This window comes from Vombatus ursinus, unplaced genomic scaffold, assembly GCF_900497805.2.
Source record: "Vombatus ursinus unplaced genomic scaffold, bare-nosed wombat genome assembly UNPS02014818.1, whole genome shotgun sequence".
Classification (NCBI taxonomy): domain Eukaryota; kingdom Metazoa; phylum Chordata; class Mammalia; order Diprotodontia; family Vombatidae; genus Vombatus; species Vombatus ursinus.
In genome coordinates, this window is record NW_020954596.1 from 10,048,396 (window position 1) to 10,075,334 (window position 26,939).

The window sequence follows — 26,939 nt, forward strand, 5'->3', positions numbered from 1 at the left end:
AAACAATTGAACAACAAAAGTCCCTTTCAGCCCCCAGGTTCCATGAGAATGTTTTGAGTGTGTTGTTGCTGGAAGAAGGCAAACAACTGGGCTGACTAGGTCCACTCCGAGTGTATATTACCCCATCTCAACTGGGCTTTCGCTGCATCAGGGCAATCCTTTTTCTTTTCCCTAATTGACTTTCATTCCTACAGCAGCTGTTCCAAACCTTTTCTTCTCTTAACCTTCCCATACTCCTTCCTTCTTCCCTCCTAGTAGATGACCTCTTCTCGTACTTTATTGTAGAGAAAATATTAGCTCTTGCCTCGAGCTTTCTCTTCTTCTCTGTTCTGTGTCTCAAGATCCTTTGACTTTGTTCTCCATCCTCTCCTTTGCAACAGTATGATGAAGAGGCAGCCCTTATCATCAAGGCCAGCCCTTCTGCTTGTACCCTTGATCCCGTCTCCTGTCTCCTATTGCGGATTGCCTTCTCACATAGGCATCTTAAACTCAACATGTCCAAAAAAGGACCAGGTAAACCCTTCCTTCTTCCTGCTTCCTTATTTCTACTGAGGGACCACCATCCTTCTTTTTACTGAGGTTCACAACTATAATCCATTTTTATTCTTTCTGTCACCCAGCATGTCCAGTCTTTCTTAAATCTTGTCAGTTTTACCTTTACAACATCTCTTGCATCCATTTCTTTCTCTCCATCACTGACATAGCCACCATCCTACTTCAGGCCCTCTTCATATGCAATAGCCTTATAAATTGGTGTCCCTCCCTCTAGTCTCTCTCCTGCTTATTCTGTCCTTCACCCAGCTGCCAAAGTGGTCTTTCTCAATCAAAGATTTGACCATCATTCCCTTGCTCAGAGAGCTCCAGTGGCTGCCAATTGCTTCTTTGATATTTAGAGCCCTTCATTCTCTGGCTCTCATCTACCTTTCCAGGTTTATTGCATGCTGACTTTTCATACCCTCTGCCTTCTAGCCAAAGTGATCTATTTCTGCTTCATCTCCAAGTGACTCTTTACGGCGAGAGATGTTTTACATAGTCTGCCCCCATGGCTGAAATGCATTCTTTCCTCACCGGTCCTCTGTTAAAATTTCCAGCTTTTTTCAAGACTCAACTCAAGCACCGCTTCTTATAGGAGGCCTAGCCTAGCTGAGACCAGTATCTCCTAGGTGCTGGTGTGTCTTCTCTGTAATTGCTTTGTATTTACATAGTACTTATTTTTCATTTGTTTATCTGTGTCTAAGTTGTTAGCCCCCTAATTAATGAAAGCTCCTTGAAGTCAGGGACCATTTCCTTAAATTTTGACTTTGTATCCCCAACATGTAGTGTGATGCCTGGCACATAGTAGGTACTTAAAAATGCTTGTTAAATGAAGTAGTGAAAATTGATAGCCTTGTCAAGTTTATAGTTATTTTTTCTTTAAAAAAATAGACTGAATGAATAAATGAATTCAATATTGTTGGCAGAAATAATTTTAAAATTTAAAAATCAAGCACTTTGTAGTAATACTGTGGGCAAAGAAATGTGTTATTTTCATTTGCTAGGTGGGAGTCCCCCCAGTAGTTTATGTTCAGTATTGAAACAAAATGAGAAACTTACATTTTTCGGCAGTTAACAAAAGGAGATTTATTTAGCTGTAGAAGGCAGGCAGGCAATAAGCACTTACTAAGTGCTTACCACGTGCCAGGTATTGTGCCTGCCCTCTAGTTTATATTCTAATTGGGAAGCTGAAAGGGAACTAAACATTGGGGGAGGTGGAGAAGCGATTTGCATGGGGCACAGTGGCACAGTCTGGACAGTCAGAAGTACAGCCCAGATGGAAATGAAACATAGCCAGCCTTGCCCATCCCCCAAGCTAAGGCGTTTACCAGTGGGAGTGGCATAGGGTAGATATTCAACAGGGAGAAGGAGGCGTTGAAGACACCAAGAGTCGATTCACATGAGGGAAGTTCCTGTGTGTCTGATTTGCCCATTTGTCCCCTGAGCCAGCTAAGTTGGGAGCATGTTTTCTGTGCTTTTTAAGAAAAAACTAACCTAACTTGCATGGTGATGAGGTCAAGTCAAATCAATAAGCATTTATTAAGTGCCTGCTGTGTTCCAGACTTGGGTAAGCACTAAAGAAACAAAGGCAAAAATAATTGCTGCACTCGAAAAATTCACAGTCTGACTTGGAGAGAATATGCCAACAGTAGCTCTGTGGGATAAATGTTAGAAATTGCAAAGGGCAGACACTAACATTAAAGGAGACTTAGAGAAGCTTCTTAAAGAAAGTGGGATTTTAGCTGAGGCTTGAAGGAAACCGAGGAAGCCAAAAGAATTTTAGTAATGAGGGACAGTCAGGTAAAGGTCTAGACCTGGGGAGATGGAGTATCTTGTGGGAAGAACAGCAAAGAGGCCAGTGTCATTGGATAATAGAGTGTGGAAAAACTAATCTTAGCAGAAGAGGGGGAGAGATAGAAGGGATGGCAGGTTAGGGGAAGGGGTATACAGAATGCATGCCATCTTGGGGTGGGGAGGAAATTTGGAACTCAAAATCTTGTGGAAGTGAATGTTGAAAACTAAAATAAAAAAAAGAAAAAATATTAGCTAGAAGTTATATAGAGCTTTAAAGTTTTCACAGTGGTTTTACAAATACTGTTTCCTTTTATTCTCACGGCATCCCTGGGAGGTAGTTGCTGTTATGATCCCCATATTACACATGGGGAAGCTGAAGCAGTCATAGGTTAAGTGACTTACTTAGGGTCACACAGTGTCTGAAGCCTCCTTTGAACTCAGGGCTTCCTGACTCCAAGTCTGTGCCCTATGGTGCCCCCTAGCCGCCTTGGAAGTAAGGTGGAAGAGGACTGGAAAAGTAGGAAGGGGACAGTTTATGAACGGCTTTAAAAGCCAAACAGAAATTTTTATATTTGATCCTGGAGGTGATCAAAGTTAGCATATTGCTTCAACATTGCAGGTTTTCCAATATGAAAGTATTCTACTTTTTATATCAATTTACGTTTTGTAATAATTCAGGTATCCCAAAAGTCTTATTATAGTTGTAAGCTATAATGATAATAATAATAAACTATTATATCTTAAAAACTGGATTAAGACTTTTGGGACACCTGGATTATTACACAATTTTAAAAACTGTTGTGTTTTGCAGGTCTTATAGTCAAAGCACCATTTCATGTTCATATTCATGTCAGCCCATGCCTTATGGTTTTCATGTTGACACGTGACAATATTTTCAAGAAAACATAATGAGGAAATGTAATTGCTTATCCTTAAACTTTGCCAGTTAGATTTTTCAGGTCTGAAATTCAAAACACAAGTGTGTGCAATATTCATATCATCATAATTCCTCCCTTTTGATGAAATAGAAGCTAGGTAATATAACACATACTGTTTCATCACAGTTTTTCACATATCATAGAATCCTGCTTTATAAAAAGACCTAACCTCCTTTTCCTTGTGGAAAAATCTTAAGGGCAGATGCTTATTGTCAGTGTTAACATTCACATTCCTCTGATAGCTTACTATTTGAACTCATTTCTTTGTATCCAGTTCTGAAATATGCTTAATTATGCTCACCATGAACAATATTGTTCCTTCCAGAAGGCACAGTCTTTCCAGTACGAAGCTACTCAGCCCTCAGATGTCTAGTGATGGTGAGGATTCCCACTTGGCATCCACTCTTGGCGTGTGCAATAGAGAGATAGTACGAAGAGGCGCACTCATTCTTTTCTGTGATTATGTTGTAAGTTTTACAATCGGATGAATGATAAAGGGATTGTTAAAGCTCCCAATCCTACCTACAGTCAACTCTTACGTTATTCAATTACAAATTCTATGGTTTTGAGATTATATAACCTTTGACCAATATTTAATCACAGACTGCCTTTAAGTCTTCTAGTTTTTGTGAGGGTCAACTCTTTTTTGCTGCCTAATTGGTCTGTACTCAGTCATTGAATATTTATTTTTGTACTTGTCCTGGAAAAAAATAAACTGGTAGGTCTTTGCTCCCAAATAGTGCCTGAATAGGAAGGATTTGGGGAGTATCTGTTGTGTTGGATCATTTATGCCATTTTTTTCCCTCCACTGGCTTGTATAATAGAGAGTTGACTGTAGTGTACTTTGGTTTCATTTGTTTATTTTTCCATCAAACCACAGTAAATAAAATAGATTCGTGGATGCTTTGTTAAATAATGTTTAGTAAGCTAAGCAAATTTATTTAACTTAAGTAAAAGTTCTTAAGAAAGTAGTTTTTTCATTGGTATGATTGGTGCCATTTTATTTTGCTTTATATCTAGTTTTCATTCTGGTTAATATATTATCTTTCTCCCTGCTCCATTCCCAAAACCTGTTGAACATCATTCTTTAATATTGCCTATTCACAGACAGTAAATTTAAAAAAACATAAAATGATAAATAAATTTAAGGAATGCAATAGATGGGGGTTGGACAAACCACTTTTTACAGTTTCTGTATAAATGGGTGGTCTTAAAATCTAAAAGATCTAGTTTTGGAATAACATGTAAATATTATTAAATGAAATAAGAGCATGGGTATCCCTGTAGGCTATATTATATAGCTAGCTTAGTAAATTGATTATTAGTATCAATCCCATTTTCACTTAGAAAAACCTAGAGATTCCCTTTGGAAATTCCCTTCATATAGACTGAGTTGAAAACTTTTGACTATAAAAGACTTAAGATGTTACCTGGCTCTGGGACAGGGCAAATTCTGGCCTTTTGTAGGACTGTTGTCCTCAAGTTCACTTTGAATAAATTTTGTTAAAAAAGAAAAAAAGGACTGTGAGCTCTATGCTGGAATTCACTGATGAAAAGCTTAACATTTCTTGTCCTCAAGTAGTTTATTGTCTGATAGAGGGAATATATCTTAAACACAAATGCAAGATAGAATTTGATTGGGGCAAAGGAGAAATCCAGACAAAATACTTTAACGTGTTATCTGATTAACACATTCTCTCTTAAATTGGAAAGTTTACTTGAGAAAACAAATTAATTAACTCTTGCTGATAATTTTCCAACTTTCTGGGAGATACAACCTATACTGAGCCTCAGTGCTTTTATCTGTAACTTTTGGAATAATACTAGTTAGCAGTACCTATCTACTTCACAAGGTCGTTATTAACAAAGGGTTTGGTAATTGTAAAGTACTGGAACAATGTGAGTTACTCTAGACCCAGAAGGAAAGGCACTGGAGGACTTGAAGGATTTTTGGTCTCCAGTTAAAATCCTCTGAGCCACCTTTTCCTATCCACACAATTTGTGGTCTGGGCGTGCTCTTCCTAGACAAAGCCAAAAATATACTAATACGTTCTGATACGTAATGCTTAGATCCCATTTTGCATGGACTACAAGTTTGTTGTGAAGTATCACAGTTTAGCCATTGTTACTGCCATCTAACACATACTATTCCATAGCTCTTCTTTAACTTCAGAATTGTTTGACCTTGAAACTTTAGATTTTGTAAATTGAATCTATTCTGTAAACCTGAAATTTTTTATTTTGTGCTTACATAAGTGTTACACATTAATAAATCTTCATTGTAATCCATAGCAGAGGTTTTTGAGAAATATAGTTTTAAAAATATGATCATTTTTGCTTTGGAAATGAAAAAATGTATTACTGTGTTCTTTCTTTAGTGTCAGAACCTATATGATTCAGAACATTTAACCTGGCTTATTGTGAATCATATTCAAGATTTGATCAGTCTGTCCCATGAGCCTCCAGTACAAGACTTTATTAGTGCAGTCCACAGGAATTCAGCTGCTAGTGGGCTTTTCATCCAGGCAATTCAGTCTCGCTGTGAAAATCTTTCATCTGTAAGTCTATCCTCAATATACTCATAACAATAATAATGGCATCTCTGGTTCTCTCTTGAGATAATAAGAATGTTTTCTTTTCATTTCACTGCTAATTGAATTCAACAAACATTTATTAAACACCTACTGAGTATATATTATTGTACTAGGATGCTAGAGGAAAAGCAGTTTTAAAATGGAACATGGTGCCTACCTTTATGGAACTTCCAGTCTAGTTTGAAGCATGTGATACATAAACAGATGATTATAGTGTATCATAATGTTTGATAAATCATTAGATACGTTCAGAATAGAAAGCTATGTGAAGAGCAGGAGGGAGGGCTTGCCATCTTCCTAGGGAATTGAGGGACATCTTGAAGGAGGTGGCATTAGAGTTAGACTTGAAAGAATTGGTAGGAATTTATCAGGCAAACAGTAGGGATGGGAGGTGGGTGAGGGTGGACATTCTAGGGCGAGGGAAAATGGGAGTAAAGGCATTAAAATGAGAGAGCAGGGAGTTTATTGGGAACACAGAACATCCAATTCATCTGGAGCATAGAGCAGATGAGGTTAATATGAAGTAAAACTGGAAAGATATGGTAGCCCCCAGGTGTGGAGGGCCTTGTGGCTAGCTTCAGCAGTAGAGAGCCGACTATGACTTTTAAACAGAGCAGTCGTGAGGTGCATGCCAAGTATGTTCCCATGAAAAATCACCTGTGATCTTTTCTTCTCCTTCAACAATTTAGCCAACAACCTTGAAGAAGACACTGCAGTGCTTAGAGGGGATTCATCTCAGCCAGTCGGGTGCTGTGCTCATGTTATATGTGGACAAGCTTTTGTGTACACCATTCCGTGTGCTGGCTCGCATGGTTGACACGCTTGCTTGTCGTCGAGTAGAAATGCTTTTGGCTGCCAACTTACAGGTACAGAAACAAACCCTTGATTTTGATATCTAATTTAAACTTGCCAGGGCAGTCAGTACAATATTTTTATCCAGAGCATTTTCTTATTAATGGATAACTTAACTGGCTGGCCAAAACAAGTGTGTATTTCTCATTCCTTTTATGTTTGATGTGCATATCACATCTGATTATCTTTGTTTTGACCTATCTTTTAAAAGATATCTCATATAATGTTATATTTGATCCTCTTAAGTATAGGAATTTTTGGTTCATGTATGTCCCTGTTTTCTACAGAACAGCGTGTCACAGTTACCTGTGGAAGAACTGAATAGAATTCAGGAATACCTTCAAAAAAGTGGATTAGCTCAGAGGTAATACTTTTCAATGCAAGTTAATGCTTCAAGAAAAACCCAGTTATCTAAATATAAAAGGCATTTAAATTGGGGTGGGGAGGTTTAAGTAATTGTTCAAGTGACAGGAGGACTATTTGTTTTATAAGAAGTTCATTGAAGTGTGTCTTTAAATTTGTATTGTGTTGTATTTTATACTTGATTTACAAAATTAAATTAATTTAGAAACTGACAAGTGGAAGAAAATTGTTTTAGAAGTGTTAGATCATCTGGATTTCTAGATCTCTCCCTCTTAATGTCCTTTTTTCTGTTCCCTCCCTCCCTTCCTCCCTCTCCCTCCTTCTTTCTCTTTACTACTACTACTCTCTCTCTCTCTCTCTCTCTCTCTCTCCCTCTCCCCCTCCCCCCCCGTCCTTTTCCCTCTCCCAGTCCCTCTTCTTTTCCCTCCTTCAAAGTCTCCCTTAATCTCTCCCTTTCCCCCTTCCTTTCCTCCCAGTTTCTTCATCTATAAAATATTGGGAGGGAAATGACCTCTAAGGTCCTTTTCTACCTCATGATATTTTGATTTATAAACCTTAAAACACTATATAAATGTGAGGAGTTATGGTTAATAGTATTTTTTTAAACAAGTGACTTTTTAAGAACACAGCTATAGCACAAAGTGTGGAAGACCTGGTCTTTTGGCAAACATTTAATAACGGTGAAGCCACTCATTGTCAAAGAAGTTGCACATGAATTTTAAAGTTATTCTCGTCTTTCTAATAATTTGGAGTAAACATCATCTAATTAATTACTGCAGTATTGAAATAGGAGTCAGAAAAACCTGACTTAGGTTTTGGCTTCTTACTTGATAAGCCAGATACTCATAATCTTACAGAATTTTTCTGCTAAATGGAAAAAACAGCAAGGAAAACTACCATTTTCTTTCATCAAATTGTCTTTGCAAAGTCCTATATATAACATGTCGGTCATGCAGAATACAGCATTTTCAAACTTAAAAATTACATTTACTGTAGTTTTTATTAATTTTCTTGGATATTTGCTTATGTTTTGGATCTAAATAGGAAGTTTGAAAAAAGAATGTCCTTGAGACTGTAAGTGAGGTCTATAGGAGCAGCAGCAACAGTAGCAGTAGTAGTAATAATAATAATTATTATAATTATAATAATAGTAGATCTTTACATATTTTAATTTTATACAGTATTTTGCATATGTCAATAAAGCATTTATTAAACCTCTCTATGTACCAGTTACTGAGTTAAGCCCTGGGGATTCAAACGTAGGTAAGCAAGATCATCCCTGCCATGGAGGAACTTACACTAGAATGTCAGTCAGCCAATGTTTATGAAGCACCTACTGTGTGCCAGGTACTGTGCTAAGCACTGGTGATCCACCCCCCAAAACAAAAAAACCCCAACTCCTGCTGTTAGAGTTCGCAGTCTGATGGGGTGACAGCATCCAAAACATTATGTACAGATAAGACATACAATATAAAATGGAGATAATCAACAGAGGGAAAGTACCAGTATTAAGAACCTTAGGAAATGTTTCCTGTAAAAGGTAGATTTTAGTTGGAACTTGAAGAAAAATGAGGAGTGCCTGAGACTGAGATGAGGAGTGAAAAAATTATAGGCATGGTGGACAGACCCGGGAAAAGTTGGGAGATGAAGTGTCTAGTGGGAGGAAAAACAAGAAGGCCAGTCTCACAAGCAGGGGATAGAACTTCATATAAAGTAGAACTGGGGAACAGATGGGGACAGAGAGAGAAAGGGGATGAAGGAGGGAGGGAGGGAAAGAGAGAGAGAGAGAGAGAGAGAGACAGACAGACAGATATTCATATATCAGAGCCTGGCATTGCAGAGGTAGAGACCAAGATGCTCATAGTAGGGCAATGAGGATAATGGTAGAATATAAACCTGGGAATGAGACTTTGTCTCATTTAATCTCACCCCAATAATTTAGTGATTTAAGTATTATATGTATTATTATGTGCATTTTACAGATGAGAAAACTGAGTCTTTAAGCGCTTGTAACTTGTCTGTCTTCAGCCCAGCTTGTCTGTCTTTTTTTTTTTTTTTTGGTCTGACTTTTAAGTCGTGTGTTGATTTTACACCACAACTTTGGTGAGCAGTTCACGAGGACAACTGGTGGCTGCTGAATTTTTTGCCTCTTTATTCCGAAATAGATTTTGTTGTAATTTTTCAGCTTGACATTCTTAAGCCAGAAGGCCCAGTGTGGAACTGGGTATTAATCTATCTCTTACTCCTAAGGAAATGAGCCTTTCAAGACATGACCCTGCAGTGGCAGAAATTTCAGGTTGTCTTTAAGGCTTAGGTGTTTAGGTAGGAAATAGTTAAGGAATTCTAGCTTTCTGAACTTGTGATAGGCTGTCTGCTTCTTGTGTGTGCATCTGTTAAGTATTACATAGTAGTATGCTGCATCTGAAATTTCATGAGTTTTGGTGCTTCCTCCACCAGTGTAGCCCAAAACCCTTACGTCCCCTTCGAAATGGTCTTAATGAGCTGCTGTGCAGAAGGGTGTGTCACTGGGTTTCCAGTCTCCTGCTTATGAGCTGCTTTGAAATTAGAGAGGATCAATATCAAGTGACAGGCAAGCAGTTTGTTGCTTGCCAGACTTTTCTAGCTTCTTAGGCATTGCACTAGGACTGTGATTTCAATTAATGCCCCCCAGTCATCTTCTGAGCCAAGTAGCACAACTCTTTTTATCCTCATTATTCAGATAAGGAAACTGAGGCCCATCGAGGTCAAGTGACTCTTCCAAAATCAGATAGCTAAGAATCGGCAGGTGTTAGGCCCCCCAACTCCAAAGGTCTTAGAATGCTTCACATTGCCTGTTGCAAATGTTCACCGAGACTATATTTTTAGAAAATTGTTCTTTCTAATGGGAGTAAAACATAGCTATGATTTGGAATTAAAAACAGCATCACTTTCTGTAAATTTGTTATTTTTTAATCTAACTAGTCTCATTCTGATTGGTACCCATGTTTAGAGTATTACATGCTTATTCTCATTCTATCCATGCTTTTACCATTTCATGTAACTGCAGTCTGTTAATAATTTTCAGAATTCCTTATTTCTGTGGTCAAATCTATAATCTTAAATAGATTGTTATTGTTAGGGGTTAAACCAGGCAGCCTTTAGGATCACCTGTACTCCAAGTTCCTGTGTTTTTATTTCACTTGTGTTTCAGACACCAAAGACTCTATTCCCTGCTGGACAGGTTTCGTCGTACAGTAGCACCAGAGACAGCTAGCCCTTCTCCTGTAGTCACTTCACACCCCCTGGATGGGGAAAATCACTTGTCACTAGAGATGATAAATCCAGACCAAGTAAGTGAACAGAGCTTTTATTGACAAGTATACAGTGTCTTATAAAAAAGTCTTACCTTGTAATATCTGTGGGTGCAGATGTACATAGCAGAGCTAAAAATCTTCTTGGGCTTTTTTAGAGCATGCTGTCTTAGGCTTCTTTCAGTTACTAGAATGGTAATGGTACCTTAGGGAGAAGAAAGCTTAAAAGTTTGACTAGTTAAAGGTCTTAGGATTGTTCAGTTTTTGGCTTTCTCACCTTATATTGAGGTAGAAGGGGGACAACAGTCTTGATAATAAGAGGAAGGTAGGATAGCCACTCTCTTGCTTTTTCCCATTTTGGAGCCTCTGGGGTTAGGGCACTTGGGAGGAAATGGGGGAGCTTTTTCTTGTAAAAAATGAAATATTGGATAGTAATTCATTTGTAGGAGGTGAATTGAACTCAGAAATGGAGATGTGAGAATATGAATGGAGACGATTGAATGGGGACAATGATAGTTTGAGTTACTTTGTTGTAGAAAGGCTCTTCAGATTTAATAGAACAGTCCAGTTTTACAGATGTTTTCTCCACTCCCAGTGCTCATCTTTCTTCTTTGATCCCTTTGTGCGTTGTATTCTTTTACCTGGCTCTTCTCACCCTCATCAGCATCTGAGATTACTTTCCAACAACCATCCTCACCCTTCTCTGCTTACTTGATGGGGTCAGGCATTTTGCAGGTTACTATATATGATGCAATAGAACTCTCACTGAAGACCTGGCCCATGTTGCTTTCTTTAACCCCCAAAAGAAACTCATTGAGAAAGGCACTTTGTGGAGAGAGACATGGCTAAAGGAGTTCAGGTTTCTTCTCCTTTCCTTTTGGAGAAAGATGGGTGTCTCTCCTTCCTGTTTTAGTATAGCTAATTTGTAAGTCTCACAGCCCTAAAGAAGAGTGCTGGTAACTGATGAGAGGACAGTTCCAAAAGCAAAGGACAGGATACCCTGTAGAGTATCCTACAATCATCAGTTTAGATCTCTGGCAAAGCAAGTGACATTCATAGCCCCTGAGGCCTGGCAAAAAAGAATTACATGCAAAATTAAGCATTTCAAAATTAATTTTTAAACATTTAAGTACATACTATGTGCATAATATACTTATCACCATACCCAAATAGCTGAAGCACAGGTCCTGTCCTTGAGGAGATTATGGTCTAAGAAGGCTGCAAGATATTTACTCAGATAACAATAATATTCAGTAATACATGATAAGTGGAGTGGAAAGATACAAAATAAAATTGAGATCAGGAAGGCTTTATAGGGAAGTTTACATTAGAAGTGAGCTCTAAATATTGGATAAAAATTCAGGTCCTTTTTTGAATTTGGTCAGAAAGTCAGGAAGACCTAAGTCTGAATCCTAATGCAGACACTTACTATTAAGCTGTGTGACCCTGGGGAAGTCACTTAACCTCTCTTGGTCTCAGTTTCTTTATCTATAAAATTTAGGTGATAATAGCACCTACATCCTGGGTTGTCTTGAGGATCAGATGAGATTACACATGTAAGGTGCTTTGCAAATCTCAAAGTGCTGTATAAATGTTAATTGTTCTTATTGTCATTACTATTATCATCATCATCATTATTTTGAAGACCTTTTGTGAAAGGGAATTTACTACCTTACATTTCACTTTCAGATAGCACTTATTTTTAGGACAAGAGAAATGACTGCTTAATGATGACAGTTTTGTGGAATGAATGAATAAGTAAAGCATTTGCTTTATGCAAGGCACTGTGCTAAATCCCAGTAGAAAAGTAAGACAATTTCTGCTCTCAAGGAGGTCACATTCTACTGGAGAATAGAACACATGGAAGGTTTCAGTAGCACGTCAGATGGAAAGGTCCCATGGTCCTTCTTGCAGTGGCAAACAGATGTAATTGCCTCTTCTTTAATGTCATTTATACCAATAAAAATCATTGGTTTCTGATGTTAAATCATTTGACAGAGCCAAGGATTTTAGTGGCAAGAACTTTGATTTCTGGGTCATCAGTAGCTGTGGTTGTAGCCCCGAAGGAGAGTGGTCAGGGATTGTTTCTCAGGATGAGGCCACTGGGCTGGAAGCATTTCTACTTCCTACTCTCTTGGTTTGAGGTCCTGAGGCTCTCTCTCTCAGGGTCTGAGGGGAGATGGTGGTCAGGGTTGCGGCGGTGGTGGTGGTGATGATCTGTTGTGCCTGGCACATAGTGCCTTGCTGCTTCAGCTCAGGTGGCAACCTGTGCTGTTAGGTGGCACTTGGTGGAGGTAAAATGTAATACTTGTTCGTTAAACTTTAAAATCAATTAATTCCTCATGGAATTAATTGAAGTAGTAGTTAACCTGTGCTAGACCAAAGGAAAAATTATTCTTGAGCCTAGATGAAATTTTTGAGTGGGTTTTAAAAGAAAGGACTTGTCTTTCAAAACTGTCTTTCATACAGACCATTAAAACAACAGAGTTAATAATTTTTCTTTTAGGACTGGTATGTGTCTCTAGTCAAATCTCAGTGTTGCACTAAGTCAGACTCGGCACTGCTGGAAGGTGCAGAGCTGGTAAATAGGATTCCTCCTGGTGAACTGGCCCCCTTCATGATGAATAAGGTAAGTATTTTTTGTGCAGAAGACGGGGTAATCTGTTACATCATTTGGTTTCATTTATATTTAGTTCCAGTTAGTTAATAGGAAATATACCATACTTGAAATATACTGCCCAGTAGGCAACATACTGTTCTTGAAATGTATATAGAATATAACAGTTCTGTGTAAGAGTATTTCTCATGGTAAGATTTATTGTATCTTAAATACATATAAGGAATTTTATTAATTATACCAATATTAGTCTTTTAGGATAGTTGAGTTGAATTCAGCCATTCATATAATTAGAGAAAATGAAGATTTTCCCAGAGCATCACCAATTTTTTGAGTATGACCTGTAATGGAAATGAGTGAATCTTTAACATGACAAATAATACAAAAATCCAGATTAGTATTTGTCTTTAAAAAGTATGTCACTTATGTTTGAATGTACCACATTTTGTGTCCTATTTGTAGAATTCCCAAATATATGAAGATAAATGAATGAAATGTTCATTAAGTAAAATTGTGTATTTGTTTTTGGTTAAGTTTTCAAAGGAAAATGATACCTAGTGTCTTGGAAATTTATTTTAAAAAATAATAATAGATTTTCTCAGCTGAAAATAACCTTAGAGATATAGTTCAGTCCCATCCCTCATTCATGAATCCCTTCTACAGCATCTCTGGCAATCAGTGAGACTGGACTGTGATGGTACAACCCACAAGGACCTGGGAAGTGTCTGGTTTCCCAGTTTGACTGTTATTCCTCTCTCTTCTGCAGTCACTTCCTGCACTTAATAGATTGTTCTTCCTTAACTATCTTTTAGGGATCACCTAAGCAAACTGCTCTCATTGAACCAACCTTTAGTCTTGAAATTGCTGGAGTATGGGTACTTTAAAGAACTCCCCCAAGTTACATGGATCAAGAACAAATAAAGTCTGTGGGATGTTAGCAAAGGCAGATAATTAATACAAGCTGTTAAAAAAAAGATAGATATCAGCAGTTTAATTAATATGTAGAGTGCTGTAGATGTGAACTTTTAATAAACTTAAGAACAAAAGTTGCCTTGAATTGCTTGGCTTGGTTATATTGTAATGGCTATTCCATATTTTGGTTCTTACTTAAACAATGAATAAATAAGAAAGCCTGAATTAATGAGAAGAATTTTTCAGACTTGGAGATTATTGACTTGTTCTTAGCTGAGCATGCAAAGGAAACATCAAGAAAATGGTTTGTGAGGCTCTTCCCTGGAGAAGAGTGTCCAAGGACCAGAGTTCAGATCTCCTCCCTGACATTAGTGGAGTGACTGTAGTCAAGTCACTTAGCCTCCTGGGGCTCGGTTTCTTTGAGTGTAGAATGATGTGGTTGGCCTAGATGGCCTCCAAGGTCCTCTTCGTGTCTGGCTCCTCTGTGTATATGATCTATATAAGCGATCCATCGTAATGAAATTGATGAGGAAGCCAGCAACCCTCAGGTGTCTAGTGTGTGAAATATAGGGGTGAGTGAAACAGTAATTTATGACTCATTTTTATTCATGTCAGAGATAATTCTCTATAATTAGCATTCTGATAATTTACTGCTAGGATATGCTGCGGGGTTGTTTTCTGTCATCCTTTCTATTTGCTTTTTTACCTAATGGAAATATGTAGTCTCTCATCCTCTACTTTTGACCTTTGTGATTTCAGGAGTTCAACTTATCCCTCTTAGCTCCTTGCTTAAGTCTTGGCGTCCGTGAAATCTCCGGTGGTCAAAGTAGCAGCCTCTTTGAGACAGCCCGGTCAGTGACCCTGGACCGTGTGGCCAGCCTGGTGCAGCAGCTTCCACCCAACCATCACGTTTTTCAGCCCCTTTTACCCTTTGAGAATTCAGTCTACTGGAATCAGCTAAGCGATCTTTTTGGTAATAAAAAGAAAAAAGCCACACTTGTTTAGCTCTTAGTTGATAGTGCTTCCTCCAGCTGTGTTGTGTGGGGAATAGCCATTCAGCTTGGAGTCCAAATGCCCTGCTTCAGGGTTGCTTCTTAATTGTGGAATCCTTAGACCAACTGCTTATCCTTTCTGAACTCAAGTTTGCTCATCTGTGAAATGAACATAAGATAAGGGCACGATCTCTACACTCATGTGAGGATCAAATTAGATTACATAAATGCTTCTCTAAAGTATATTACAAAACAGACACAAAGGCTTGGTGAATGCTCTTTGGCTAATACGTTTTAACTATTAATTGATCTAACTTTAAGCATCTAAGTATTTTAACTAAAATTTAATATTTTTGGCAGTTTTTTTTGAAACTTGTTAACCCTGTAATTGCATTTTTGTAAACATCAGTTTCTCTACCAATTAAATTCTTTTCCAGGGAATGCTGTGATTTACCAGTCAATTACTACCCTGGCCTGTGCCCTTGCTCAGTACTTAGTACTATTTTCTAAGTTACCAACTCATCTTCAACTTCCCCCTGAAAAAGAAAGTGATGTTCTGAAATTTGTCGTGGTGGCACTTGAGGTAAGAGCATAGGAGTGGCTAGAGACTCAGGAACCCATTTGCATTTCCTATTTAAAGGTGTCATTGGGTGAGAAAATAGGAGCTGGGCTGGGTGATTATAGGTAACTAACCTGCAATAGAAAGCCACATCAGCTTAAAAGTAGTAGAGGGTTAGGATTTATTGCTTCAGAGTTGTCGCCATATTGTGATGTTTGATTAGCGATTATTTTCAACAGTCATACTTTTTTTTTTTGGTAGAAAAGCCTGAGGTAATTTAGTAGAGACGAGGATATGCCCTTCATTTCAAAAATGTCCCTTTAAATACAGTCTAGGGGGGCAGCTAGGTGGCGCAGTGGATAGAGCACCGTCCCTGAAGTCAGGAGGACCTGAGTTCAAATACAGACTCACCGAACACTTGTCACTAACTAGCTCTGTGACCCTGGGCAAGTCACTTAACCCCAATTGCCTAAAAATAAATAAATAAATAAATAAATAAATACAGTATAGGTAGGCACCATGCTATGTGAAAGTTTGAAAAAGACATGGGCATTTTAGGCAAGTGGAAATTGACCATGTTGGAAAATACAGCGGTTTTTATATAGTGAGTAGAAGTTTGTATTCCTACTAAATGCATATGTATTGCCTGTTATGAAGCGTTTAGAGAGATGATGGTTCATTTTAGGCAGATTATATATTCTGACAAGAGGCAGGCCCACAAATGACAGAGCCTTAGAGACCCTGCCAAAGTTTCCAAAGGGAAAAACTGTAAGGGTGAGTGGAATTTCTCATCAAATGTTTTGCTTTTCAGACAATTTATATTGTAGAAATGATTACGATGTGAAGGAGAATATTGTCCAGGTACTTCAGAGAAGGTCACTTATGCTGCATTTTACTGGTAGATGAAGGGGACAAAGAAGGCATTTGGGCCCAAATGATAAATATTTTATTTTTAGGATTCCTCTGCCCTAATCAAGGGATTGACTTTAGAGTTTCCTATTCTCAGAGTAAAATCTGACTTTTAATAAAAGGCAAAGGTGGAACTTTTAAAGCATCCTTGATTTTCTCTAGTTGGCAATAAATGTTCTTTCCCCATGTATTTCCCATAGTACCTTATTTGTACCTCTCTACTATATTAAGTAATGTTGTGGTTTATAGTTTTACATTTATGTCTTAGTGTTTTATCTTTGTGACTTGTCCCTCTGTTGAAGTGTACACTCTATGAGGTGGGGATAGTCTTTTGTCTGGATTTTATCTCCCTCCTATTGCCTCGCACAGTGCCCCTTTACACGATGCTTTTGTTACAAATGATCATTGAATCAACAGTTCACATTAACAATTCACACATGGCATGTTTTAAGCTTTACAAAGAATAAAGTTTAATTGAATTTCAAATTTGTATTTTCCTATTTTAGGCCCTGTCATGGCACTTAATACATGAACAAATGCCATTAAGTATGGATCTGCAGGCTGTCCTGGATTGCTGCTGTCTGACTTTGCATCTTCCTGGTCTTTGGAATATGTTGTCTTCAGTAGAGTATGTCACCCATGTGTGCTCCCTAATTCACTGTGTTCAATTTATTCTAGAAGCAAGTGAGTAAAACATATGTCATTGGGGTTCCCCCCCACTAATTCTTTCAGAAAAGATCTGGTATTGTTCAGTATTTTAGCATTTAGGCCAGAGGTTGTATATTTCCTAGAATTACTTTTAAACCTTATGTTAGCTTTTTGATCCCTGGGCCTGATTTGGTGTTTGGTGTTCCTAGTCTTAAATGAACATTAGATTAATAGGATCACAATTTAAAAGATTACTTTTCCCCTGGCTTCATTTGTGACCAATGTTTCTATACCACATTTTAATACTTATATATTGTGAAATTAAAATGGCTTTTCCTTAAAAAAAAAATAAAATCAAATCAAAAAGGCCTGCTGAGGATCAAGGGCCATGCTGTGTTTCAGTAAGAACAATACAGATTCTGTATCTATGGCTCCAGTCAGATATCTAGTAGTACAAATTAGCTTCAAGTTACAAATACTGAACGAAAGAGGTTGAGTGAACAAAGGAGGGAAGGGAGTGAAGGGAGAGAAGGGGAAGAGGGAAGGAGAAAAACCAAAGAATTGAACACACATGCAATACCACCTTCAATTCTAACCTGCTGTGAGGCAAGGTCAAAGCTGGCAAGAATGAGCAGCCACGGATTGTTGGGCTATTACCAGCACCATTTCAGCACAGTTTAGAAACAGTTTTTTACAGCAAAATCATTACAATAAATGTTCCAACGCAACCTGTAACTTTAGGCTAAACCCTCAATTAATTTTAAACATTGGTATAAAATCAGTTTAAACAATTATAAAAAGGAATAATGCCACCACATGTGTGATAAACCTCTCTCCTACACTCTCATTTTACCTAGAAGTCTAATGGCATTCCAATGCAATATCCATTTCTAATGGTTATCTTGAATGGCCAAAATTTTAAAAGTTGAATATCATTTAGTGGAACTTAGAGGATGTTTTAAAATTTTCCGTTCTAAAAAGTTGAACTTTATACAGTGTTATTTTGAAAGTTGATTGTGTAAGTGGTTTTAATCTGAGTATTTGTAATAAATAACTGATAAATATTCAGGGATTATTATTCAAAGATAATAATTCCAGATTTGAGAAATTGTGTGTTGGTTCTAGTGAATTATTAGTTACTGATAAAAAAAATCTTCAGATATGAAGGTTATGGAGGGTCAGAGTGTGATTGATTGAGAGCCAGAATTTTGAATTCTGATTTCTTATGAATATGAAGAGTTTCAAGAATTAGTCTTTATCTGGTCAGCTGAAAGCACAGTGCTGGTGTGTGATCAGTGCTTAATAATTGCTTGTTGAATAATTGATTTGTTGCTTAGTTAAGTGGTTCCCTTATCCAAGACCACGGATAGCAAGTCATCTATATTATCATATTGACAGGACATAGAAGCATTGCTTTGAATTCTTAAGGCTAAGGAAGTATGATCATCTACATATAGTTGTTAAACTGCATTGAAAAACTGTTTTTTGGTCTTTATGTAATTTTAGTTGCAGTCCAACCTGGGGACCGACTTCTTAGCCCAGAAAGAAGGAAGGACACTCCAAGAGGAGTCAGTGAAGATGAAGTCGATTCAGATGTGCAGGGTTAGTTTTACAGCACAATTTTTCTTTCCTTGCTCAAAAATTTTTTTCTATGTAAGAAAAAGGTTCCTGTTTTGGATCATTATTTGTGTGAGGCTTACTGGAAGGAGGTATCATAGAATCTCACAGTTAGACTAGGTATCAGAAGTCATCTCACCCAGCCTACACTAGAATAAAAGTTCTAAGACAAAATTATCTTTGCTCAAAGACCTTAAGTAAAGATGGAAACCCATCATTCCTCTCTCTCCCTTAATCCCCTCTCCGCCCGTGGAGAGGGCAAAAAATACAAAACCCAATATACATAAGAAGTCATATTTCCACATTAGCCATGTTCGCAGAGGAGGGGGGGAAGGCAAGAAAAATAAAGGAAGAAAAATGCTACAACCTGTACTCTTGGCGGATGGCATTTTAATATCGTGAGACCTTTAGAGTTATGGTGGATCATTATGTTGATCAGTGTCACTAAGCTAGACAGTATAGTCTTAACCACATATTAGCCTTTTTTTCTGAAGCCTTACTTTTGATTGACCTCAGAGGTGGAAGTACCATTTCTGTGCTAACTAAAGTCTGCAGTTTCTTGGCTTCTGCTTCTGCAATGCTTTTCTTCTGATAGAATTATTTGTATCTGAATCAATAGAAATAGACATGTCTTTGGAGATTCCCATCCATGTCTTGGATACCTGCTCTGGGATCACAATAGATACCTAATTATTAATTTCAGGGTAACAAATAGCTGCTGCCTCTGTACTTTTCAGTGGGGAGTAAGCACAACTACTCTGCTCATCCCAGAATCCCAGAATAGCAGTTCTAATGGACCAGAAGGGCCTTCTATTCTAATCTAATCTGTCTTTGAAAAAGGATCCCTTCTATAACATACCTAAAATTGATCATCCAGCCTCGGTTTGAAGACATTGAGCAAGGAAATCTCCTACCTCTTGAAGCCATCTGTTCTACTTTTGGATAACTCAGATTGTTAGGAAGTTTTCAACTATCACAAGCCTCTAATTACCTCTCTAACTTCTATCCACTGCTCCTAGTTCTGCTTTCTGGGCCCACACAGAATAAATCTAATTCATTGGCTACATGTCAGCCCTTCAGTCCCCCATATTGTATTTTCTACAAGTGAAACTTCCATAATTTTTTCAGCCAGTGCTAAGTGTCATAATCTCAAAGTCCCGCATCATCCTATTTGCCTTCCTCTGCATGTTTTTTTTCCTTAACAGCATCCTTCCTTAACTATAATTCCAAGTACTGAGCACAGTCCTCCAGATGTAGTCTGAGCAGGTCAATATATAGCTGCATTTTTACCTGTCTGGTATATTCTTTCTTAAAGTTACAATATCATAATTATGATTCTTATTGAATATGCAGTAAGATAAAATCCTCAAATCTTTTCCAAATGAGCAGGTTTCTGGCTAGCTCTCCCTGCCTTCTACTTGGGAAGCTGGTTTTTTAAACCCAAGTATAAGCCTTTCCATTTATCTCTCTGGGCTTTGTATCATCTGCCAGCTGGATAAGTATGGCCATCTTTATCTGAATCTTTATTTATCTAGGTCATCAATAAAAACGTTAAGCAGACAGGATCAAACACGGTTTCCTAGAACACATCGCTAGAACTTTTTATCCAAATTGACATTGAACCATTAATATTCCTTTTTGGGTCTGACCATTCAGCTCATTCTGAATCCACTTAACTGTACTAGTATCTAGCCTACTTTTCTCCAACTTTTCCACAAGATAGCATGAACCATTTTGTCATCTGCTTTATTGAATAGGAAAACTGTATCTGTAGCTTTTTCTTGGTGATGTACTTATGAAATAATAACTTTCAAAAACGGTAATGAAGTTAGTCTTATATGACCTGTTCTTGATGAAGCCAAGCTTGCTCTTTGTGATCCCTACTTATTTCCCTAGATATTCACTAACCATCCTTTAAATAATGCATTATAAGGAGAATAGCATACATATGGATTGTAATAATGCAAAGGAAAACAATACAAAATGGAAGCTGAACTCTGAGTAATTATAGTAATCAGTTTTGGTTCAGAAGATCTGTTGATGAAACGTGACCATTCTCTTGGTAGATACAGAATGCCTCATATACCATTCTCTTCCCTTTCTGAAAATCTGGGTAACATTTACCCTTTTACCATCCTCTAGTACTTTCCCTTTCCCCAGGGTCTTTCCAAGATTATGGACAAACTCAGCAATAACATACTTAAGGTCTTTCAGGCTGTGAGTATTTAACTCTTGCTCTGGCCTGATAAATCGCACTCATTTCATACAGGAGGGGGTCATCTTACTAGTCCTCTGCTTCTCTTGCATGGCTCCTTGTTAATTGTTTTGTTTCATTCACATCTAAAACCGTTCTCCTCAGCAGTGTAAGAAGCGAATAGGATTCAGGCAGCTCTGCCTGCTATTTTTCTCTTGCTGTTGTTTCAGTCTCCCCCAGCAGTGGCTGTGGCCGTTCTTTTCTCTATTTCTCTGTGATTTTTTTAAAAACTTTAGTCTGTTGGGTGATAGACTCCCTGTGCATCCATCAGAAGCCTGGATAATTGAAATTTCTCACAGCTACTATATCATACCTCCTAATCAGTCTTGTGATTTTTTTCCAAAACTACTCATTTATGTCTTCTTTCTGTAGTATTCACTGTTATTCTGTAAGATAGTTTCCTTTGTTCCTGCTCCTGGACATCTCCCGTGGAGTTTTAGAAGCTGCTTCACCCTCTTTCCCTCCCTATCTGTGGAAAGAGCCTCATATGTATTACTTCATGCCAAGGGCTCAGTGGGTTCTGGGTCACAGTTGTCTAGCTTCCTCATGTCAAGATTTTCTTGTACCTCTTTATTCTTAATTTGCTTTGTTTTTACCTGAAGCCTTCTCATTTTTAAAGTAATAACACTATTCTCTCTGCTAATTTGGACAACAGAAAGCAGTTTCTTGGTCTCCTTTACTTTTTCTTTTAGAAGAGAGAGCACTTTGCACTCTGAGCTTAGATATCAATTAATTTACTATGTCAGCAAGACAAGCGTTATATGCCAAAGCTTGATGAACATCTTAAACTAGATGTCGTGTATGCATCTCGAATTCAACATGTCCAAAACAGAACCTCATTATCATTCTTTTCAAACGCTTCCTCTTCTCAACCTTCCTATTGAAATCGAGGACACCACCATTCTGCCAGTCACGCAGACTCATAACCTCAGCATCAGCCTTGACTTGTCTCTTGACCTCTTCCCACATACTCAGTCTGTTGTCAAGGCCCATCTCTTATATTTGTCGCATTCTCTGTGCTCACACAGATATGAGCCCTCATCACTTCACACTGGTCTATTGTGGTACCTTCTGCTTAGTGCCTCTGCCTCGGGTCTCTCTCCCCTGTCATCTCTTCAAAGTGTATTTCTCAGGTGGAGGAGATCATATCACGCAGCCCTCCACTCAACCATGTCTCCCTTCTCATCTCCAGCTCCTGGCTTTATTTTGAATTCAACTCAAATCTCACCTTCTTCAAGAGGCCTTTCCCAGACACACAGCCCCCAACCCCTGCCCCCATTAGGCCCTCCCCCCCGCTTCCCTCCGAAAATACCTTCTATATGCATTGTATAAATCTTGTATATACATTGTTATTTACGTGTTTCCTCACTTATTAGAATTTGAGCCTCTTGAGACAGAAATCATATTTTTGCCTTCCTTTGTGTCTATCCCCAGTGCTGAGAGCATAATGCCTTGTACATAGTAAATGCATAATAAATATTTGTTGATTTACTGCCTCCATACTCTATTCCAGTCACTGTTATAACTATTTTTGTATATGGATCCTTTTCTTTTTTCTGTTGCATAGTTTAATAGCTTTTTGGGCATAGTTCCAGATTGCTTTCCAGAACAGCTGGACAAGTTCATATTTGATGTGACAGAGCACATTTGGATTCCTTTGCCACAATGCACAACAGGGCATTAAAGTATTTGTTTTCTTGTAGCCCCTCCAAAATTTGTCATGTTTCCTTTTTTGTCAGCTTTGCCATTTTAATTGATGTGAATGAAACCTTGGAGTTGTTTTAATTTGCATTTCTTGAATTATTAGTGATTTAGAGCATTTTTATATGTCTGTTGATAGCTTCAGCTTCTTCCTTTGAAAATTGCCTGTTTGTATCTTTTTATTATTTATCAGTTGGGAATTGAAAGCTATCCATTTTCCTGTATGTATACTATTCCTCACCCATAATCCCTTACCTCTACAAAGAACTGAGGAAGGTGCATTTTCTTATTTCTTCTTTGAGGCCAAACTTGGTCAGTACAAATTTATAGCATTCCATTCCAGTTGTTGCTCTTTCCTCTTATATTATTGTTGGCATTGTATACATTGTTTTCTTCATTTTGCTCACTTAACTTTTCCATTCATCTAAGTCTTTCCATAAATATCTATCATATTATTTGTTTCTCACAACATAATAATATTCTGTTACAGCCATGTATCATAATTTGTTTAACCATTCTTTATTGATAGGACTTACTTCATTTTCAGTTTTTTGCAAATAGAAAAACTTCTTGCTCTAAATATTTCCTACCAGATGTTATTTTATTTTATTATTGCTAGTTCTTAGCTTGTTTCCTGGTGTGGGACTTGAAATTCTTGTCTGATAAGACTACTGGATAGTCCAGACTGTCATAATAGAACATGTATGACATCTTTCTGCATTCTTATGCATGAAGTTATCTGTGGATAAAATTGTTTTATGCTAACTGTATTTGTTTCTTTCCTTAAGTTCCCAAGTATATTACCACTGCTTGTGAAATGATCGCAGAAATGGTGGCATCATTACAGACTGTGTTGGCTTTGGGTCACAAGAGGAACAGTGGAATTCCAGCTTTCCTTACTCCTGTACTGAAAAACATCATCATCAGTCTTGCTAGACTGCCACTAGTCAACAGCTATACTAGAGTGCCTCCCTTGGTGAGTATATTCTGTTTTCTATTTCCCTGGGACTCTAATATCATTTATTTTGAAGTTTTGTGGAAGTTTCCTCAACTGTAAAATGGTAATAATAATGGCACCATATCTCCTGGGTTTGTTGTGAGGATTAAATGAGATAATATTTGTAAAACAGTGTCTAGCTTATGGTAGGCACTTAATAAATGCTTATTCCTTTTCCTGTCCCCTAAGACCTCTCTACCTCATTGGGTTGTTGTGGGAACAGTGCTTTGGAAACTGCAAACCAATATGTAGATATGAATTCATTTTTAAAGCCCAGTTCAGGTGCCAGCTTCTCCTTTATGTCTTCTCTGATTTTCCCAGCTATAAACACCATCCCTGATCTTAAATCTCTTATGTCATTCGTTATGTTTGGATCTCACCTACTTGTATTATAATTATTACTATATTTATCTTATCCTTTACCCTACTGGAATGTAATCATTCTCAGGGCAAGGAATGCGTCTCATTTAATTTTTTAATCTCCTTTGACTAGCCCAGTTACATAGCCACATGTTAGGTGCCTAATAAACATGTGTTAAAGTTATTAGAATTACTAATATTGTTAAATTTCATGGTACAATTACCTAAATGCTTTATGAGTTTAGAGCAGGTTATGTCAGTAAGGTCTCAAAACTAGAGCTGAGCCTAGTAGGTTGGGTAGTACTAACCCAACTTGATGTAATTTATCCATCAAGCACACATCTCAAACACCTAGGTTTTATCAAGACTTGGTTATCATTACTGAAGTCTCAGATCCTCTTAAGTTCTTCCATTCTCTCTATGAAAAGCAGCCACAACTTCATTAAGATAATTCCGTTTCTTTAATATATTCCAACAGGTATGGAAACTAGGATGGTCACCTAAACCTGGAGGGGATTTTGGCACAACTCTTCCTGAAATCCCTGTAGAATTTCTTCAAGAAAAGGAGATCTTTAAAGAATTCATCTATCGTATTAATACCTTGGGTAGGTATCTTGCTAAAACATTTTGATTAAGATGATGGGATAATTTTGATTTTCAAGCATGTGAGCAGAAATACTTCATTACACATTGATTCAGATACTATAATATAGTCTTTTACATTACAGCTTTCTTATGGGTAAGAATTCAGTTTAGCAAGTATTTATTAAGCTTCTACTATGTTCAGGGTGCTATTTTATGTGCTTGGAAAGAAAAAACTTTTAGTAGTACTTAGTTCTTTCTTATAGATGACAAACTAATAGAGGGATATAACCTATTCACAGATAATTATAATGAAAAATAATACATGATAAATGCATAAGAAAGGTACAAAGTGCTATATGAGATCCTGGGGCTCTGGGGAGGCTTCTTTTGGCCATCTGGCTTCTCTTCCATTACTACCCTGTCTCATCCTCTATAAGTACTGTTCCAAATCTTTTTTTTTTTTTTTTTGGTAATCTTTTTGTAAGGCTTTTTGTTAAGCCTTTAACACCTTACATACTTATGACACACTTTCCCCACCTTACACACTTATGACATTCCCTAGCCACTTACTTCCTTGTGAAGATTGCTTCTTTCTAATAAAAATCTTCCATACCTTTAAAATGTATTTACAAGGCCCTGTAATCCCCTTAAGCCATCATTCTGTATCACTCCTCTCTTTTTTAGCCAAATTCCTAGAAAAATTGTCCATATTCACTGCTTCCACTTCCTCTTCTATCACTTTGCACTTTGGCTTCCGACTTCATCACTGAATTGAAACAGCTTTCTCCAGAGTTATCTCTTGTCAAATCTGATGGTCTTTTCTCTATCTATGTTTGGCACTATGGACTGTCCTTTCTTGTATACACTCTCTTCTTTGTTTTTTTTTTTAATGCCATTGTTCTTTCTTAGGTGTCCTCCTACCTTTCTGACCTCTCTCCTTGCTCTAATTTGCTGCTTCATCATCCCTATCATGTCCCTTAATTTTGGTTGTTTTTCATGGATCTGTCCCAGACCTTGCTGTGTTCCTATTAGAATGCAGAGTAGAGAGATTTGAGGCAAGGACTGTCAATTTAGGAGGCTGTTGTAGTTGTGCATATGAGAAGGCATGGAGACCTGGATTTGACTGGTTGCAGTATGAGTGAAGAGAGGAAGATGGAAGCAGAAGGTTTAGTGGTGATGGAAAGGACATTAAGTAGCTGATTAGATGTGAGAGTGAGGAAGAGGTCAGGGTCAAGGATGACTACAGTTTTGCCAAGATGACTACAACCTGAATAACTGGAAGAGTTATGATTTGCTCAATAGAAATAGGGACGATAGGAAGAAAGATTGGTTTAGAGGAAAGCTCTGTTTTGGACATACTGAGTTTTGAGATGCCTATGAAACATCCTGGTAGAAATATTGTCCAGAGTGTTGGTGATCCAAGCCTTGAATTTAAGAGAAGAGAGATGAGAACTGGCTACATAGATCTGAATGTAATCTGCTTAGAGATGACAGTTAAATCCACGGAAACTGATGAATGGAGAGAGAGAAGAGGAGAGGACCTTATCTCTTCTCCCTTTTATTCCTACTTCCACAGTGTCATCTAGGACCTCATCCTACCCACCTGAGCTGTTATAATAGCAATGCCTCTAGTTTCTCTCATCGTCCACCCAAAATTCATCCTTCACAGAGTTGTTAGGCCAATCTCCCTTATATATAGATCTGATCATGTTTCTTCTCTGCTCAAAAATCCTTAGTGCTATTTTATTAGCAGCAAAATAGCTCCTTTTCCTGAAATTTAATGCCTATCCAATATGGTGTAACCCTACTTTAAAATTCTTATCTCATATTGCTCTTCCATATCCTTAATCTTCTATCCAAACTGAATTATTAGTTGTCCCCCCATGGTGCCCCATGTTTTCCCTTTTTTAAATTGTTCATATTTTACATCTCTAGAATTCAGTTCAGTTTAATAGACATCATCACACATCTACTATATTTTATCTACCTGTGCATAAAAAAAAAATTTAAAAACAGAAAAGCAAATAAACAGTCCCTGCCCCTTAGGAACTTAAATTCTTCTTTAATATACCTTTTCTTTTGCCTTTTCCTTCCCCTCATTGAACCTAGTTAATTCATATAATTAAGTTTATTGCCTGTATTTTTCTTTGTTTTTACCTTAGTATAAAAGAATTATAAGTAATCTTGTATAGCACTAACAGTGGTGATCTCATTAGCTCTTATCAGTTCGACTCTCATCTCTATAATGAATACTGTCACACTATTTATTCAGCACTAGTCTCTTTCCTGAGCTCCAGTACCATATCGCCAGTTGCCTATTGGACATTTCCAACTGGATGCCCATACGTATCTTAAACTTAACATATCTAAAACAGAATTCATTATTTTACTATTAAATGGTTTCTTACAGGTAGAGATTATCC

The 26,939-nt window shown here is 37.6% G+C and overlaps 1 protein-coding gene across 4 annotated transcripts in view; it reads left to right on the forward strand.

Moving 5' to 3' along the window:
• The window catches only part of HTT (huntingtin), a 211,461-nt gene that overhangs the window by 134,243 nt on the left and 50,279 nt on the right, over window positions 1-26,939 (forward strand). For all 4 annotated transcript variants that reach the window (XM_027836315.1, XM_027836318.1, XM_027836316.1 and 1 more), the window contains 12 exons: window positions 3,592-3,733; window positions 5,645-5,824; window positions 6,550-6,726; window positions 7,000-7,076; window positions 10,266-10,404; window positions 12,872-12,994; window positions 14,654-14,867; window positions 15,324-15,469; window positions 16,861-17,038; window positions 18,509-18,604; window positions 23,363-23,550; window positions 24,410-24,536. In XM_027836315.1, coding sequence (XP_027692116.1) covers window positions 3,592-3,733; window positions 5,645-5,824; window positions 6,550-6,726; window positions 7,000-7,076; window positions 10,266-10,404; window positions 12,872-12,994; window positions 14,654-14,867; window positions 15,324-15,469; window positions 16,861-17,038; window positions 18,509-18,604; window positions 23,363-23,550; window positions 24,410-24,536 — 1,787 coding nt within the window. The remainder of the gene's footprint in view (window positions 1-3,591; window positions 3,734-5,644; window positions 5,825-6,549; window positions 6,727-6,999; window positions 7,077-10,265; window positions 10,405-12,871; window positions 12,995-14,653; window positions 14,868-15,323; window positions 15,470-16,860; window positions 17,039-18,508; window positions 18,605-23,362; window positions 23,551-24,409; window positions 24,537-26,939) is intronic.